The following is an 18,984-nucleotide window of genomic DNA, read 5'->3' on the forward strand; positions in this document are numbered from 1 at the left end:
CTTCATTATGTTTAATAATGTAGCATGCTTAATTTAATATTATGTTATTTACTCTGATATGGTACAGTATACCGGTATATACCGGTACTATACCTGTTCTTTTTGTAGTTGAGTATGATCAACCTTTTTGTATAATAATTTTAGTAGTATGTCATCAATCTGATTTTCCTCTGTGTTGATAAACACATGTGCAGCAGTTGTATCTGGTTTTGACCATCATTTTACCTTCTTCTGGTCAGTGTTTGGATTTATCATGTAGGCCTATTGTGCTTTTTGTGATCATTTTTATTTGATCCAAATACAGTGCTCAGATTAATAGTATAAAGAATGTTTTGGGATTGGGCATTTGGAGAGGTTAGGTTTAGGGGTCAGGGGTTTAGGGGTCAGGGTTAGGTTTAGGGGTCAGAGGTTAGGTTTAGGGATCAGGGGTTTAGGGGTCAGGGTTAGGTTTAGGGGTCAGAGGTTAGGTTTAGGGGTCAGGGGTTTAGGAGTCAGGGGTTTAGGGGTCAGGATTAGGTTTAGGGGTCAGGGTTAGGTTTAGGGATCAGGGGTTTAGGGGTCAGGGTTAGGTTTAGGGGTCAGAGGTTAGGTTTAGGGGTCAGGGGTTTAGGAGTCAGGGTTAGGTTTAGGGGTCAGGGTTAGGTTTAGGGATCAGGGTTTAGGGGTCAGGGTTAGGTTTAGGGGTCAGAGGTTAGGTTTAGGGATCAGGGGTTTAGGGGTCAGGGTTAGGTTTAGGGGTCAGGGTTAGGTTTAGGGGTCAGAGGTTAGGTTTAGGGGTCAGGGTTAGATTTAGGGGTCAGGGTTAGATTTAGGTGTCAGGGTTAGGTTTAGGGGTCAGGGTTAGGTTTAGGGGTCAGGGTTGACGTTATCCCAGATTCCGAGAGGTTAGGTTTAGGGGTCAGGGTTTTAGGGGTCAGAGGTTAGGTTTAGGGGTCAGGGTTAGGTTTAGGGGTCAGAGGTTAGGTTTAGGGGTCAGGGTTAGGTTTAGGGGTCAGAGGTTAGGTTTAGGGGTCAGGGTTTAGGTGTCAGGGTTAGGTTTAGGGGTCAGAGGTTAGGTTTAGGGGTCAGGGTTTAGGGGTCAGGGTTAGGTTTAGGGGTCAGAGGTTAGGTTCAGGGCTCAGGGTTTAGGGGCCAGGGTTGAAGTTATCCCAGATTTTGACTTTAACCATAAGAGGATGAAGGTATATAATGGCCACACACACAAAAAAGGTATTCACAAAATATGGGTCCTAAAATGCAGTTATCATGTAATAATAATACAAACATGTGTATGTGTGCACGCACCGTATTGTTACAGTATAGAATATACCTTGGAGCCTGTCATTTGGAAACATCAGCAGTGTTGTAGCTGTGCTTGTTGATTTAAACAACAGCTCTGTCTTCATTATGATGGTGGGGATACAGTAGTAAATCTTAGGTTCAATGGACAATGCTTCCATTAACAGTCAGCAACGTTGGGCACAGGATCAAATTTCTGGCAACCAATATCAGCATAGTGATATTACACTAATATATCTTGGCCATGCAACAGGAAAATGTTGCTGATGCATTTAATAATTGCGATAGTATAGTGTTGCTTCAGGGTAAAATGCACCAATCTCAAGAACCAGATCAATTTTGTTTCTACATACCTGGCAATTAAATGAATTATCATTATGATTCTTATTCTAGTCGTGAGTTGGCGTATTTGTAAATCGAATTCTCTACATTTTGTTTTTATCCATATACTTTACCAAGCTTTACAAATGACATTTTCTACATTCTACATTCTGCAAAGGCATCAGTAGATCAGATCAATATTTATTTCTGGATAGATAGAGAGGAGCTAGTGGGAACCGCTGCTTTAGAAGCTTAAGACTGTTCAACATGTACAAGAGCCAATAGCAAGGGAGAAATAGTCTGTGTGCGTTCGACCATTTATCAAACTAATCAATAATGGCATTACGTTAACAGGGGTCATGAATATGTCCATACACAAGACAGACATGTCCGTGGAAAAGAGATGGTCTCGTCCGTGGCATTTAGTGAATGTCAGTCTCCAGGTTTTCTTCAGAATAGTATGACACTGATTTAATATGACACTATGGCATTTTAGGAGTCCAACTAGTGCTAGTGGTTCTCTAAACTCTAATGTTTTATTAAAACCCCTTTAACTCTGAGTAGTCCTATTTGCAAATGGGTGCAAATGGATCCTTACGGCTCCATTTTAACACTCTCAGACCTGTTATGTTCTTTCAGGCTATTCGTATTCATGTCATATTCATTCAAAAAATTAATTTTGACAAAAAAAAATCACCACAAGCCAGCATGGCGATGACACCTGTACGTTAAAGAAGTTTTTAGGTGTTTATGAGTTGACACTGACAGTACAGAAAAACGTCATTTTAACAAATACTGTACACGTTTTTAGAAAAAAATCTTCCTCCTTATATAATAATAACTAGAAATGCACTGTGTCGAGCTGCCAAATAGGCCATACATGGCCTACTTGTGCGCAAGCAGAGCACGCAAGTACTGCTACTAACTAATGTCTATTACAACTGCTGTTCTAAATCCTTTAGACCCGTTATTGACATTATACCAACCTTGAAACGTACCTTAGTTACGTCACCATCAACAGCCAATAAGGGACCTTATTGGCCGGTGGACAACACCGACATACCCTGCCGATTACAGTAGGCTACTTGCGTGTTCTGCTTGCGCAAATAATAATACCTGATGATCATGTTTTAGGGTGGACACAAATCACTCTATCTTTAACCATGCCGTTCTAGACACAACATTCACCAGTAAAGGGGTGGAGAGCGAAAGTAGAATAAACTTGAAGGATTGGCATTCAGAAGATGACGAGAGCCTTGGGATCAAAGGCAGACACTCAGCTGGCATTGTTTAGTAGACACAGCAATGTGTGCGTGGGCAATTTAATATACCCTGGCAACACCATTATAGGGCCTCGTCTCTTAAATGACTTTTCCACTGAAAAGCTAAAGAAATCATAAATTGCTGCCAGCACAGAGTCGTTCATTAACATTGAAGTACTGTTTACTATTCCCACGTACTTCTAACGAATGTAACGGGTATACTTAATTCTCATGCGAAAGGTGTCTGCAAGCATGCTAGACTAGGCATTTGGGTGTAAGCATTTGGATGTAAGCATACACAGGAGTGTTTTTTGGCTTAGGCCTACATTGCTTACATTAATTATTTTTAGTATCTCTCTCTCTCTCTCTCTCTCTCTCTCTCTCTCTCTCTCTCTCTCTCTCTATATATATATATATATATATATATATATATATATATATTATTTCCGGCCCTGGGTTTTCTACCTCTTCTGGGGTAACCTCGCCTCACCAGGCTTTCCACCACCTCGGAGGAAAGCCTGTTCTCTGTTTCAAAAGTCTGTATGATCCGGGCTTGAGCGGATGATAGGGTTACGTCATGTTGTAGTATTGTTTTGTAGTCGCCAGACAGGAACAACAGGCGACAACTTCCTTTTCCCTCTTAATAAAATCTCTCGTAGCCTGTAGCTTTTATTGAAAGGGAAAAGGAAGTTGCCGCCGCCTGTTGTTCCTGTCTGGCGACTACAAAACAATACTACAACATGACGTAACCATATCATCCGCTCCCTCTCGGATCATATACCGAAATGAAATGGTGCCCAGGCTACTTCTGGGGCATCACTATACTGTACTACAGTACTACTCTATGGCATCACTCAGTGAGCCTGTCATGGATGCTGTTAGAAACCTCCACGGGAAGCGCCCTGGAAGTGCCTTCCACATATCTCAGCTTCATATCCATTAAATATGCCACATCTGCTGCTTTCTCAACCAAATAAACACCTCGCTGACTGTTGGATCACTGTTCCGGGGTCAGGTCTGAGACTGGCCCTGAATATCTCTGCTGGGACTATACAATGCTGGCCCTACATGTCTATTCACATGTCTTAATCCCGGGCTTTTGTCTGCTGCTCTGCCCTAACTCAATAATGAAGCCGTAGTGGCTTGTTCACCTTCACGCACAAACTCAATCTCGTGGCATGTTCCTAGCACGTAAAACGTTTTAAATTGTGTTTGTTTACTCTTGACTGCTTCTACTGGGACTTAAGCGCTCAGGTATGCTGTCAAGTGTATCGACCATTGCAAAGGCTATACCGCTTAGTATGTCTGACTGTCAGAAAGACTGACTGTGGACTGGAGTTATCACGCTAGCTGGTGCAAGATTTCTCAATTAAGGTTCGCTCAAACAATGCCTCCAATCCTGTAGATGTGTCTGAGTGATTATTTATGTTTATTTAATAAGACCTTGAGGCCGCAAATGCCTTCTAAACCATTACTTATACTTTTCAAATGCAAAAATAATTACCAAAAATACTAAAATGACACGGATGCTTTTCAATTTTTTTCTTAAATCAGTGGTTTTCAACCAGTGGTCCGGGGACCACCAGTGGTCCTTGAGGGGTTTCAGGTGGTCCCCAGCTAAATGATGGAGAGTTGTAGTGGTAACCAAATGGACCCTTATAGATGTTTAACTCTTGAGAGTGTCAAATGAAACCAAATGAAAACCAAATAAAACGATTTGGTTTTATTTTACACTCTCAAGAGTTAAATTATTGTTAAACATCTGCATCACTTAATTTACAATTAAATGGAATGTAGAATAATTGTTTTGAACACCGTTAACCATAACAAAATATTCTTTAGTCTTGGGTCTGAGAGGCTAAATCTGATCCAATGGTGGTCCGTGGCTCAAATGCCGAATACATAATGGACTTTGATATGAAAGGGGTTGAAAACCACTGATCTAAATTAAAGGAACAATAATGAAAACCTCCCATCTCTCTCTCTGTCTCTCTTGTCGTAGCTCCGTGCGGGGGACGGTACGGTGGATCAGAAGGGGTTGTTCTGTCCCCTAACTACCCTCTGAACTACACTACAGGACAGACGTGCTCTTATTACATCACTGTGTCGCCACAGTTTGGTAAGTTTAGTACGCACAAACTGTCAATATCCCACCAGGACCTTCCCTTCTGTCTACTGTTCATACAGTGCAGTGCACGTTTTAACGTTACTCCCCTGTTGAATGTTGTGTGAAAGAGTTCTCTGACCAAGACATTCACTCGTGCCCCCTAGTATTGAGTTAATGTTATATTTATTATCACCTGCCATTGTAAGCAACATTTTGAAAACATCTTTGCTGTCGGGCAGACATTTTTTGTCTTTTTCGTGAAGTTATGCTCTACGTCGTCTACGAGCTGACATCGTGTCTAATCGTGAGCGGTGACTGTGGGCTTTATAAATATTGAAACAATAAATAAATAAATAATTAAGCAATATTACACGACAGGTTGTGCGTTACTGTCATTAATGGCACGCCTGCGTTGCTGCAAGAACGAGCCGAAGGCGAGTTCTGTTAGCAGCGCAGAAGTTCCATAATAACAGTAATGCACACCCTTGAGTGTAATATTGCAGTTACCCTTAAAACTAAGATAGTCGCTAGAAAATCATATATTTTTTTAATGACTGTTGTAGCCACTACGACCACAAATGTCCCAAGAAACTAGCTAGCCTAGCCACCGAGTCTGCTGCGCTGTGTGTGTGTGTGTGTGTGTGTGTGTGTGTGTGTGTGTGTGTGTGTGTGTGTGTGTGTGTGTGTGTGTGTGTGTGTGTGTGTGTGTGTGTGTGTGTGTGTGTGTGTGTGTGTGTGTGTGTGCGCGCGTGCGCGTGTGCGTGCTTTCTAATTCCTATCTCTCTTCTTCAGTGGTGTTTGGTCAGTTTGCAGTGTTTCAGACAGCCATGAATGACTCGGTGGAACTGTTTGACGGAGCCAACCAGAACGCCCGGCTGCTCAGTTCACTGGCCGGGTCACACTCAGGTCAGTCTCCTCCTATTGGCTATTCCTAATGGCTGTCAACAGTCACATAACCGTCGATCATGCTATTGGGTAGTACAGTACACTGCTATACCTTGTCGTCATACAATTGGTCCTCACTAAGAGTAAATGCTCATTATAATGGTTGTTTCGGACGGGATGCGACTCGCACAGGTGTCCTTGCCTGGATCAGCGCGCATGCAGTCTGCACATGAGAGGGGTGCGAGCGTAGTGTAGTGTGGGGGAAAAAAAAGCTCACCACAATCCAGCTCTAGTGATGATTTAACGGGACTGTTCCCGCTTGTGTCGCCGCCCGTCAACTTCTACACGCGTGAATTACCAAGCCGCCACAGTCGTTTCCCGCCTGAAACAACGCTAATTCTTTCAGCGACATTGCCGTTGATTAATGGCAATTGAAGCCTATTTTTTGATACTACGCTTACCGCCATTGCCGTTGATTAATGGCAATTGCGCTTTTATAGTGCATTCGATCGATCGAGTCATAATGCTACTTACGTTAGCCGGTTAGCTAGCTATGTTGTTGTCACAGCACTGGATCGTCCATTTTAGATCGTTGTCACCATAATAATCCATTCTATCTGTTTCTTTCAATCGCCTGTATCTCCTATTCCTTGTCCCATAATGGCATTTTTGGTCAAAACAACGTTTCTTTGACGGCACAGAGCCGACTATGTGGAGCTCTCCAGTGCCCCGGACCCGGTTTGGATTCATCTTGTAAACAAGGCCTCTCCAGGCTCCGTTGAGCTTACTAGGATAATACTACTTCCGGTAGACTGGAAATGTGGCTTTTCAAATGGGAAAAATGCTGGCGTGAATTAGATCCAAATTTTTCAATAAATGCTAGCGCTGTAAGTGTTAAGATGCTGCCATGTCTTGGCCCGGGTGGCTGGCGTAGCCATCCGAGCACCTGGGCTGGTAATCCAGCCTGTCATTGTGTCACGGGTTCGAGTCGGGAGGCATACTTTCGTTAGACATAGCATTGGTTAGACATAGCATTGGTCCGACTGGATTAAGGTTGGTGAGGGGTGTGTTAAAACGACCGGATTAAGGTTGGTGCAGGGGTGCGTTAAAACGACCAGATTAAGGTTGGTGCAGGGGTGCGTTAAAACGACCGGATTAAGGTTGGTGAGGGGTGCGTTAAGGGTTGGGAGAGGGTTAGGTTTAGGTGTGCTGCCCCGTGGGAGGTTAGGGTTAGGGTGAGGGTTTCAGATATCGGACCAATGGTATGTCTAACCAAAAGCATGCACCCGTTCGAGTCCCGTCCCAACAACCAAGAATCTGAACTAACACTTGTTAATGTGTGTGGGGAAAATGTTCCTTTGTTCAGTCTCTGTCACTGTGTCAATTGCTGTTCTTTGAGTTGTTCAGATCCCCTGAAAGATATACCGGTATATGAAATAAATTAAATAATGCATTAAAGTTGCTCTTTTGGGGCTATGTAGCATAGCAACTGTTATCACAAACCATTTGACAATGATATATTCCAGCGTGAGCTACCTTTCAGAGATGAAATATACAGATAAAAAGATAGTCTCACCGGGACACTATAGTGGTTATCACAATTGTTTTTTTTATCAAGGATCCTTCATGGGCTACCTCACAATGTACTTATAGCTGTAACCACAATATGTGGCAATGTTTTGAAACAAGACATGATGATAAATGGCTACAAGATCAATGTGGCCCACGAGGAACACAAAGCATTATAAAGAAATATTGTTGGTACAGTAGTATCGGTGTGCTGTAAACAAACAAAAGTAGCTGCCCCTGTTTGTGCCAACCCTGCTAGTAACCTCTACTTTGGCAAAGTTAAAGTACCCGATAACAGATGTTAGTTTGCTACACTATAGTTATCTAGCCTACAGAAGTCCATACATTTGCTTTTAGTTTGCTTTAAGCCTACCAATTCCTAGAGATGTAAACAGCTGACTTCAATGTTGACAAATGTTTTCTCCTAGCAACATAATAAGAGTACTATAGACGAATAACAGTTTAAGTCAAAATTTCATTCTGACCCCTCCACGAAAAGGCCTCGTTGTCCTGACCCCTTATCCATCATTTATACATTATGGATAATTAGTGTGGACCTTTTGATTACATCTATAAGAGATGGTTACTTTATGTATTTGGTGTATTTTGTCCATCTAAATAACTAGTGCACAAAATCTATATTGTAAAATGTCATTCAAGCATGACTGCGTTTGTTTTGTAAATGACCACGTAGCGAGATATTATCCCTCTTATTACAGTAAATGGCTACCTAACAAATTAATAAATTGACCCAAACAAAAACAAAAAAAGTATTCCATAAGTTTGTGCTGGCTGCATCTGCCCAGCTGCAGGGCTGGATCACTGTCGGAAAACAAGGAGGTGAGATGATCAAATAGAATCCATTTCCAGGTACTCGCTCAAATGTTTTCAAAAACATTTTTGAGAGCAATGTTTAGCTGCAAATGACATTGTGTGTGCGTTTACATAATGGCTATGTTGGAAACAGCAGTAAATCAGCGCGGCGCACAGCCGCACAGCTGGTGTTCCGAGGGTTTGATTAGGCAGCGGTCTGTTATAGAGCGGAGCGGTCATTATCCAGAAATAACAGAATCAAGCATTCAACCAAGCCATGTAATAAATATAGTTAAGGTATCTATGTTTATGTATAGATTTTCTGAGCATTGAAATTTGCTTATTTCGAGAAACATTTGCCAAGGGGTGTGTCTTAGTTTGACAGAATTTCTACAGGAACATGTCTGCCATTTGGTAACTCTGGAAAAAGCATATAAATATTGCAATGTTGTGTCACTTGTGTCCCGCTGACTGGTTGACATGAAAGAGGAACCATTAGATAGATGGAATGGAATGGGCAGCCTGCCCCGGCACGTATAGTGGGTTGATTTGTCCCTTAAGGCGGGATGTGTCACACCACAATAAGTAAGATACAACATTATGTTAGGGCTGTCTCATTAACTTGATACAATACACACTTGTGGGCAGAAACATGCCCCCCAACGCACACACGCATGCACGCGCACACGCACACAAACACAAACACACACATGCACACGTGGACGCAAAGACACAGATGCACACACTTAGCTTTACATACGTTCTATACATTTTCCAGCTAATTTCTCAGACTGATTATCGTGCCGACACACATGTACACATCTGGGCGGCACACACGCATGCATGCACGCACGCACGCACGCACGCACGCACGCACGCACGCACGCACGCACGCACGCACGCACGCACGCACGCACGCACGCACACACACACACACACACACACACACACACACACACACACACACACACACACACACACATGTACATGCATATCACATTTACATGCATATCACATATACACACCCTGACACAGCTAATGATGGTTCTAAATGTCAACATAAGTGCTCATTTGTCACTGCTACTTCTTGTGTGTGTGTGTGTGTGTGTGTGTGTGTGTGTGTGTGTGTGTGTGTGTGTGTGTGTGTGTGTGTGTGTGTGTGTGTGTGTGTGTGTGTGTGTGTGTGTGTGACCAATGCGTTGCATGCATAATTATGGTTGTTTATAGTGTGTTGTACTTCATTATTGCAAGGATTTAAAAAAAGCTGGCATCAGCGATGATTATGAAATCTCCCAAAGCACTTAAAAACTTTTTTTGTGTGTCAATGTTTGTGTGTGTCTGCTGTTTCTGTAATTTATTGAATCTATTAAATATATGTGTTTATCTTCTAGGAGAGACGTTGCCATTGGCGACTACAAATCAGATCATGCTGCGGTTCAGTGCAAAGAGTGGCCAGTCAGCTAAAGGCTTTCACTTTGTCTATCAAGGTAAAGGTTGATCTCAAATGTACACACACACTTCACACTTTCTCCCCCCACACAAATAAAAGAGAAACAATCCACAATGGTATTGAGTTATTGATAGACAAACTTTTAACATGAACTGACACTATCGGATGGAGTTCAGCACAAGTGCCCTTTTCATTGAATCATGTGAATAACACATGTGTTGTAATTATGGTGACTGTTCCTTCCAGCTGTTCCTCGGACCAGTGACAGCCAGTGCAGCTCGGTGCCAGAACCTCGCTATGGCAGGCGGCTCAGTTCAGAGTTCTCAGCAGGTTCTGTGGTCCGGTTCGAGTGCAGTCCAGGGTATCTGCTGAAGGGCTTCAGTGCCATCCAATGCCAGGCTGTCCCAGGGGCATTAGCACAATGGAACGCCTCAACGCCATCCTGTATAGGTACGTTTCTGATGGACTGGTTTGATGGCTGTCTTCCATGCTAGAAGGTTTTCTTACCATTATTTGTAGTTGTTACGTCCATCGAAATAAGTAGTAAAGTGTGCCGCTTGGGATATTATTTACATTATGAAGAGAGGATATATACAAAAAAATTATTTTTGAGCGATGGAAATAAGCGAATTAGCACAACATACCCCATAGCCCCATTACATTCCCATTCAATTCATTTAGGGCTTATGGTAGGGGAAATAGCCAATAAGGAGGTTTTTCACAAAATAACACCTGGACCTCTTTGGTGCAGGGATTCTCCTTTAACACATACACAGTTGTAATGCCGGGATTAAACGATCGTATTTCAGGTTTCACTGCCGTGTTCTAAGTGACCTTTGAAGAGCCACTGCGCTGACCGCTGAGTTGCTTGTAATGAAAATCCACTTTAAACAGACTCACCTTAAGCCAGAGCGCAGTGGTCAGTAGAAAGGTTACTGTGTCTTCCCTCACCTATGGTCATGAAGTGTTGGTCATGACCGACAGAATAAGGTCGCGGATACAAGCGGCCAAAATTGGTTTTCTCAGACGGGTGGCTGGCATCTCCCTTAGGTGTAGGGTGAGAAGTTCAGTCATGTGAGAGAGACTTGAGTCAGAAGACTTGTAAAGTATACAATACACTGTACAGTACAGAGCATCGTAGCTTATATACATATGTACTGTAGTGATGGAATACACCCAGCAATGCCCTTTGCTTGAGCTAAAGTGTTTACTTTCTACTGTTGTGAGTTATGATGACGCACCTGTGCAAACTAATGTATCTTTAATTTGCCACCCTAGTTGTTTCCTGCATATCCAAATGTCAGCCGCATGTGTTTTGCTCATGCATCACTGCTCTCTCTCTGTCAGTTGCATGTACTGTGTGTGTGTGTGTGTGTGTGTGTGTGTGTGTGTGTGTGTGTGTGTGTGTGTGTGTGTGTGTGTGTGTGTGTGTGTGTGTGTGTGTGTGTGAGGGTGTGTGTGTGTGTGTGTGTGTGTGTGTGTGTGTGTGTGCGTGCGTGCGCAGTGTTATCTGTTTTTTTCTTCATTGACATCATTTCAGGCCTGTAAACACAGCTGTTAGGAAATATTTGACAGAAGCTGTTGTGAAGATAATGACCTTTCTGTCCTAGCTTTCCAGAGCTCAATTTGAATACGCTCAACCGCCAATTTAGTTCATTACGCAAATTACGCGACATCCGATAAGAAGCCTTTCTGTGTCTCGCCCATTGGGGTCGTTTGAGCTCCCTGTAATTTCCCTAGACCATTCATAAGCCTTCCTCATGCAATCTTCCAAAATCAGCAGACTATTATTACGTTCACGATTCAATGGACTTTTCTATTTTGTTTGGTTTACAGTTCCCTGCAGTGGCAATCTGACTGAACGCAGAGGCACAATACTGTCCCCTGCATACCCCGAGCCCTACCCAAACAGCCTCAACTGTCTGTGGAGGATCCATGTCAGCGAAGGTGCTGGCATACAGGTAATACTAGCTATACTGTACACCGCATGCCAATATAGAGCACACATTAGGCCTACTGGACCAAATATTGTTTGTATGTGTGTGGTTGGGGGGGAGAAAAAGGAAGGGATGTCCGCACACTGAATTGTAGCTCCCAGGATTTTTATTTATTTTATTACAACGTTTCGACCACTGTGGGTCTTCGTCAGGTATGATTGTGGTTGGGGAGGGTGTCTTATCTGAAATTGCCAAACCTGTCTACCGATGATGCCATTGGTATAGGCAGGTGTATCTGAACTGTCCAAGGCCCACCTCTGAGACACAGCACGAGTAGACACAAATAGCCTTTTAATTATACTATACATTATTATAATGGTTGAAAATGGTGCCGTCTTTCAAAAGTACAAGTTACATTTTATGTCAATTGTCCATATACATTGCATAACACTATACAGGCTGTGCAGCCTGTAGATAAGCTAAGAGAGACCCTACGGCTGTGCCGTCTACAGCTCGTAGCGCGCCACCGAGTGGCACGCTACGAGCTTGTAGGTCTGCTATTTTTGAAAAATCAAAGAACCACTGACATAGAAACATAGCTTTTTCAGAAAACTGTCAGGATGTAGAACCATTTTAGTTTTCATTTTAATGGGTTAAGCATTATGTTGCACTTGCTATATTCAGTATTTAAGTCTGACGTCATTTTGTAGTGCTACGTTACGTCCGGGTCCAAGTGGCACCAGCTCCCGTCCGCATCTCATTGTAAATTGAATATCTAAACGCGTGAATCTTTTTAAATTGACGTTATTTTTCAGAAAGGAAGCCATAGAGGGTTAAAATGGGTCTTAATGCTTCCAACTCGAGTAGAATTATTAATGTTTTGTACAAGTGTCTATGACAACAAAAATATATGATGTGGAGACAATAAAGACTATTATTATTGAAGGTGGCAACAGTCCATTTGCTCGGTAAAATATTTCGGGGGATATTTAGAATGTGTGCAGGCTTGAGTATGTTGAATCTTTGTTTGTTTGCATTAATGAGGATTTAGTTGACACAATAAAATAAAAATGGCGATAGTATTCCATGTGGGGCAGACGGCCAGCCAGATTTTGGAGAGCAGCGCAGCTTTGTTGTTGCGAGGAAAGCGGTAAAATGAGACTTTCGTGGTTGTTTTCGTCTCAGATTTAGTCCGACGTAGCGTCACAGTATAACTCCATGGGGACACAAAAGCGACACAAAAGTAGGACCCGGAAGTATCTCAGGAGGGGGGCGCTCACGTCACAGCTAAAATACTGAATTGAAAAATAGCAGATCTACAAGCTTGTATAGATCTTGAGTTCGATTATATTCTTTCACAGAAAATGTTTTAACTCAAATCTTTGCTTCAGCTGGAGGGTCCCTGCCTCCTGGAACAGCATATTTTCAGATGGGGGTCGGCGGCCAATTACATGTTGGGGTCCTTGAGATGAAAACGGTTGAGCACCACAGAGATCGAAACATAGGTTTTTCAGAAATCTTTTAGAAGGATTTAGAAGACATCGTTTTAGAATCGGCCTAAGTCCTAAATGGGTGAAACTGTGATGTGACGATAAAGGTGATTCAGAATTCTGATATTGTTCTCACAATGCATTTCTAGTACCTTGGGACTCTATCGGCAGCCGGCTGAGTGAATGCAGTGACTGACTGCTTGTAGAAAACAAATGATCTATGGTACTAAATCACCTTCCTTTGTTTTGTTCTGCTGTTTTTATTATTCTTTGTTCAGATCCAGGTGGTGACATTTGCGACTGAGCACAACTGGGATTCTCTTGAAATCTATGACGGAGGAGACATGACAGCTCCTAAATTAGGATCATTTTCTGGTAGGGCTACTGGCATACAGTATGCACGCACACGCCACGCACACACACCAAGCCTGCAGGATGGCTGGGCAACGTTGAAGCCGCCGTCCCTACTGGTCAAAAGTGGTACTGCAGGCCCAGGTTACATTTATGTATGAATCGTGACGTAGGACGTGATATAGCGAGGGATACTACACTAGGAGCCGACCAATCATATCAACGCTCGAGGGGTACTATATACCCGGAAGACTATGTCGTTTTGTCGTGGCTTCAAAACGCCACTGAGCAACTTCCATTGAAGGGAATAGCGGGGGGCGGGGCTATCGCTCCTCAATCCATTCTCTAGATTATATTATAGCTCTATGACGCACACACACTTTATTTCCCAAAGTTAATGTGGTTAAGGAGAGGGAGAAAGGAGGAATGAGAAAAGGTGTGGAAGGATAATTAGTCCTGAGAGGTGTGTGTTTGTGTGTGTGTGTGTGTGTGTGTGTGTGCGGGGGGGGGGGGGGGGGGGGGGCACACAGGAGTAGAAGGACAGAGCATTAGTGAAAGAAAAAAGAAGAGAAGAGAGAGTGAGTGAGTGAGATGAAGGATGTTGCAACATTTAACAATCTCCCCAGAGGGAGGACTTCCCTGCTGTGACCTGCCCCAAGCACATACCTGTCGCACGCACGCACGCACGCACGCACGCACGCACGCACGCACGCACGCACGCACGCACGCATGCATTCACGCATGCATGCATGCACGGAATGAATGGCACCTGGGAGCTTCTCAGTTAAACCAGTGTCTTCTTCCCAGTGGCTCTGCTGGAGGCTAGAGGCTGATTCATACTTTGTTGTGTGCCAGTATACGTGTCACACACCCAAAATAGCTCACAGGTTTGTGAGTTAATAAATCTCAAACTATTTATGGTGCACGCAATTTATAGTATTAATTAATCAAGTGACTCACAGTTCTTTGGCAAAGAGGGAGAACTATATTAATGTTACCGTCTCTCTGCTCATCTGGATATTTCAACCTTGTTCAACCATTATTCAACCACATTTCTCCGTGTAGCGTTATATTTGGATATTTTCCATCTTTAATACATTTTTTCAGAAGAGTAGTTGAAAGTGTACGTGGACTCACCGCTCTGCCTGTGTGTTGCTATACAGGAACCACAGCCCCCGCCCTCCTCAACTCCACGTCCAATCAGCTCCTCCTGCACTTCCAGAGTGACATCAGCGTCGTGGCGGCAGGCTTTCACCTGGAGTACAAGAGTAAGCCACACCTTTAGACGCACGCACGCACACACGCACGCACGCACGCACGCACGCACGCACGCACGCACGCACACAGTGCATTTGATGACTGTGATGCATGGTGGACGTGATCGCACCGCCTGTCGACAACCGCATAGGGAGGGATGTTGTTAGTCGTTATTGTGCAGTTGCAGCTTGACCCAGACAGTGGGGGTGGTCCTGAATGCTTGACCCAGACTGGGCTTCACTATAGTCTCGCATATAGCCAGAACAGTATTGCGAGAGGCAACAGTCTGGCAACACGACACTAGTGCTATGAACTGCAGCAGCCAATGAGTCATCTAATATATATTAATGCCCTGGGAGGGAGATGAAGCAGGGACACCCCCCCCCCCTCCCCCATGTTGCAGATTAAACCTTTAAATAGATTTCACCTCGCACTAATGTGCTATTTTTGAGTGGTGCAACCACTCCTGACGTCTGTGTGTGTGTCCCTGTGTCCCTGTCTCCCCGTGTCCCTGTGTCCCCGTGTCCCCGTGTCCCTGTGTCCCCGTGTCCCTGTGTCCCCATGTCCCTGTGTCCGAGCACGGAAGTAGCATATTGTCACCACCAAGTGAGACTGTTGTGCAGCCTAACACACAGACAGAGGCCAGGGAGTAGAGCTTGTACAGTACAGTACAGTACAGTACAGTACAGTACAGTGCAGTGCAGTGCAGTGCAGTGCAGTGCAGTGCAGTGCAGTGCAGTGCAGTGCAGTGCAGTGCAGTGCAGTGCAGTGCAGCGCCACTCACTTCAGACGGGTCTGATCTTTTTATTTATTTAATCTTTTTGGCTAATGTTCCCCTCACAATAGGGACGCTAGGGTTCATGTGGTTAATGTAAAAACTAATTCCAATCACACAAATAATTATTGTTACCCTGTAGTAACTGTGAGGACCCCATAGGGCCCTGCCTTAGTGTGAGTGCCTGAGTTATCATCATTCATCTTTCTTCCTGCATGTTGTGTTGACAAATTTGACCAAATTGAAACCCAAATGCGATACCTTTGCATGCCTGCACGGAGTCGAAACAACACAGGAGCCTCAGCTGCTGCAGTGGAAACAAACATCCTGCTCTTCCACCCAACGCATGTTGTGCTTACCGTGCTTGCTGCCCAAGGCAAGCACTGTAAGACGTTGCCATAAGTTATTAATCCAATTCATAATAATGCGTTTGGGAAACTCAAATCTCCCTGCCATAGAGTTATAATACTGTATCTCCCGCGGATCGATTGAATAGTCTCACATAATACGTGATGTATTCAATGTGCAACTTCTGAGTCTATCGTTGCCGAAAAGGCAGAGCTACAAGCTCACAACGCGGTGCAACCAGACGCGTTGTGAGCTTGTAGATTGGCTATTTTTGGTGCGCGACACCGCCGTACAATGATGTATACATTTCACTTTTTTTTTTTTTTAAGATATTTTTTTTTGCGGCTTACGCCTTTTATTGATTTTTGAAGGGACAGACAGTAGGCTGACAGGAAACGGGAGAGAGATGGGGGGATGACATGCAGTAAAGGCCGTGTCGGGTCCGGGAGTCGAACCCGCGGCACACTGCGACTGGATTACCAGTCCGGTGCCCAGACCGTTACGCTACGGCCTGGGCCACATTTCACTTTTAAAGTGTCTGTTAGAAAGGTACTGTATAAGGCCCTAGTAAAATGTAGTGCAAAGGGATGTCTTGGTTGGTTAAAATTAAGAGAAGATTAGTAAAATATAATAAGATAAATCATATGCATATTTTGTGTGTGTGTGTGTGTGTGTGTGTGTGTGTGTGTGTGTGTGTGTGTGTGTGTGTGTGTGTGTGTGTGTGTGTGTGTGTGTGTGTGTGTGTGTGTGTGTGTGTGTGTGTGTGTGCGACTGTGTATACACCTTAGAACTGTTTATTGGCATACAAACTCTCACAGCTGGCCAATAAAAATAAGGTTCTGTTCTTTCCACAAAACAATAGCAAATGCTCGATAGTGGGCTCGATAAGGACCCGGCTCAATAAGCCTGCTCGATAAGGTGATCGTTATCAATAAGAATTAACGAGCTCCATCCCTATTTCTAATTTTCTGTTTAGTTAGTTTGATTTAATAAACACACACACAAAGCATACTATTTGATAAAGAATAGGTTGATTTAATAAACACACACACAAAGCATACTATTTGATAAAGAATAGGTTGATTTAATAAACACACACACAAAGCATACTATTTGATAAAGAATAGGTTGATTTAATAAACACACACACAAAGCATACTATTTGATAAAGAATATGTTGATTTAATAAACACACACACAAAGCATACTATTTGATAAAGAATAGGTTGTTGACAAACTTACGGTACAGTAAGTTGCAACTTCTATCACAGTAAGAATAAACAAAGTAAATATATTACTTTCACATACTTTTAAAGATGCATCCTGATTGGTTAATTAGTGTAAATTCAAACACTACAATTTAAACATAATACCTTTAATTCGGGACAAACAAACAAAAGTTAATCATGGGTTACAAGGTGAAATGTATACACGTTCAGCTTATTGCCTATTAACATATTTTGAATACACTTGAATGTGTCTATTGAAAACCACTATTCTTTAAGCTGGGCCAAACAAACAATTGACTCTGACAAGCCAGCACCATTAAGGCCCACTCAGCAGAATTGTAATAGCATCTGACCGTGTAGCAGTGTTGTTATCATCTTTTATAGCTGTATTAAATGCATAAAAAAATTATGACCACTCAACAGTATAGTGTGAGCAGTAGGGTAAGTATAGTCACATTGCTGCATGTTTTTAATGTTGTGCTGATCTCAAGCTCGGTTAAATGACTTTATGATTGCAGCAATTATAAACACATTCATCATTTAACACTACTGTACATGATTACCCACAAGGTTATTTTCCGCCCCATGGCACAGGTTTGCCCAAGGAAGCTTTGGGATAGTTGCACGCAGCAGGTTAATGCAGTCGGACCCGTCACATTAACCGTAGCTAGCTAACCCTGACAAACAATTGGCATTAGCCCACTTTATAAAGTACCAGGGTAAAAGTGCAAAGCACAAGCTCACAGTTAACAGGGGAATTTAATGTGCACTAACTTTAATAATGTGTAAAATAAAACAACAAAGAAACCTTTAGGGTAATAAAGACGTGTTCCTCTGTGCCAGGGTTTGAAAAAAACCCAACAAAACAATAAACTGAGCGGGACATTTTTCTGTCCAGGGACATTTGGGGAGGCTGGGATTTGCTTTAGTCCGGCAGCCAACAGGCTTCTTTTGTTTAAAGTGGGAAATGTGGTATATACCGTAGTTTCTTTTTTATTGGCCTAAAATATTGCCTAAAATATTGCCTAAAATATTGTCTATATACATACATTCATGAATCCACATTTTTAACATCCTATAAGGCCCAAAATGCCCAAACAACTAGGGGGTTTACATGACTCTGAATCCATTCCAAGCATTTGTTTTGCACGAAAAACACTCCTTTGGCTAAATACGGCCATAGGCACTTGCCCAAAATGTGCTGACCTCATTATTTGTGATGACAGCTATGGCCGTTTTTAGCCCAATTAAGGTCTGTTTTTTTGTGCAAAACTAATGCTTGGAATGGATTCAGAATCATGAGAACCCCCTAGTTTGACATGTCACATGCTACTTATAGCATAATGAAATCATTGTTTGCCTTATATAGATCATAGGATGCTAATGGTATACAGTCACATATAAACCCCTATAAAACACATTGCTCAACACCGACAGCCAAGCAAGTGGATTCATGAATGTATAGACAGTGTTATTTTAGGCCAATAATAATAATAATTACCAAATTACCCACTCCACATATCCGGCTGCCAGAATTCTTTGTATTCCTTTTCAGACTAATCATCATGTTCAGCTGTTAACAATAATGTCAGTTTTGATGTCAAGGCCCAAGCATCATTGTTCTTCTACAACACACCCACCTATACTTCCCCGTCTGACCAATGTTAAAGCACAAAGTGATCGACATGTATATGAATAGAACACACATACTAATAATCTCTCTTTCTTTGTTTTGGCTATAGCCGTTGGTCTTACCACCTGTCCTGAGCCAATGATTCCAGCCAGCGGCATTAAATTGGGAGATAGATATATGGTCAACGAGGTTGTTGCCTTCAGCTGTGAACCTGGTTATACACTACAGGTAATTAACAAAGACAAATAGTAACACTTTGTTATCCAGACATGAAGACAC

The 18,984-nt window shown here is 42.9% G+C and overlaps 1 protein-coding gene across 1 annotated transcript in view; it reads left to right on the top strand.

The window, feature by feature from the left end:
* LOC310878179 (CUB and sushi domain-containing protein 1-like) overlaps window positions 1-18,984 on the top strand; it is a 740,702-nt gene that overhangs the window by 609,984 nt on the left and 111,734 nt on the right. Inside the window, exons 33-40 of the mRNA XM_083792333.1 lie at window positions 4,864-4,980; window positions 5,761-5,874; window positions 9,627-9,722; window positions 9,932-10,135; window positions 11,522-11,646; window positions 13,391-13,487; window positions 14,627-14,731; window positions 18,815-18,933. Coding sequence (XP_083648459.1) covers window positions 4,864-4,980; window positions 5,761-5,874; window positions 9,627-9,722; window positions 9,932-10,135; window positions 11,522-11,646; window positions 13,391-13,487; window positions 14,627-14,731; window positions 18,815-18,933 — 977 coding nt within the window. The remainder of the gene's footprint in view (window positions 1-4,863; window positions 4,981-5,760; window positions 5,875-9,626; window positions 9,723-9,931; window positions 10,136-11,521; window positions 11,647-13,390; window positions 13,488-14,626; window positions 14,732-18,814; window positions 18,934-18,984) is intronic.

The sequence above is a fragment of the Protomyctophum parallelum genome, assembly GCF_964188405.1.
Source record: "Protomyctophum parallelum genome assembly, chromosome: 2".
NCBI lineage: Eukaryota > Metazoa > Chordata > Actinopteri > Myctophiformes > Myctophidae > Protomyctophum > Protomyctophum parallelum.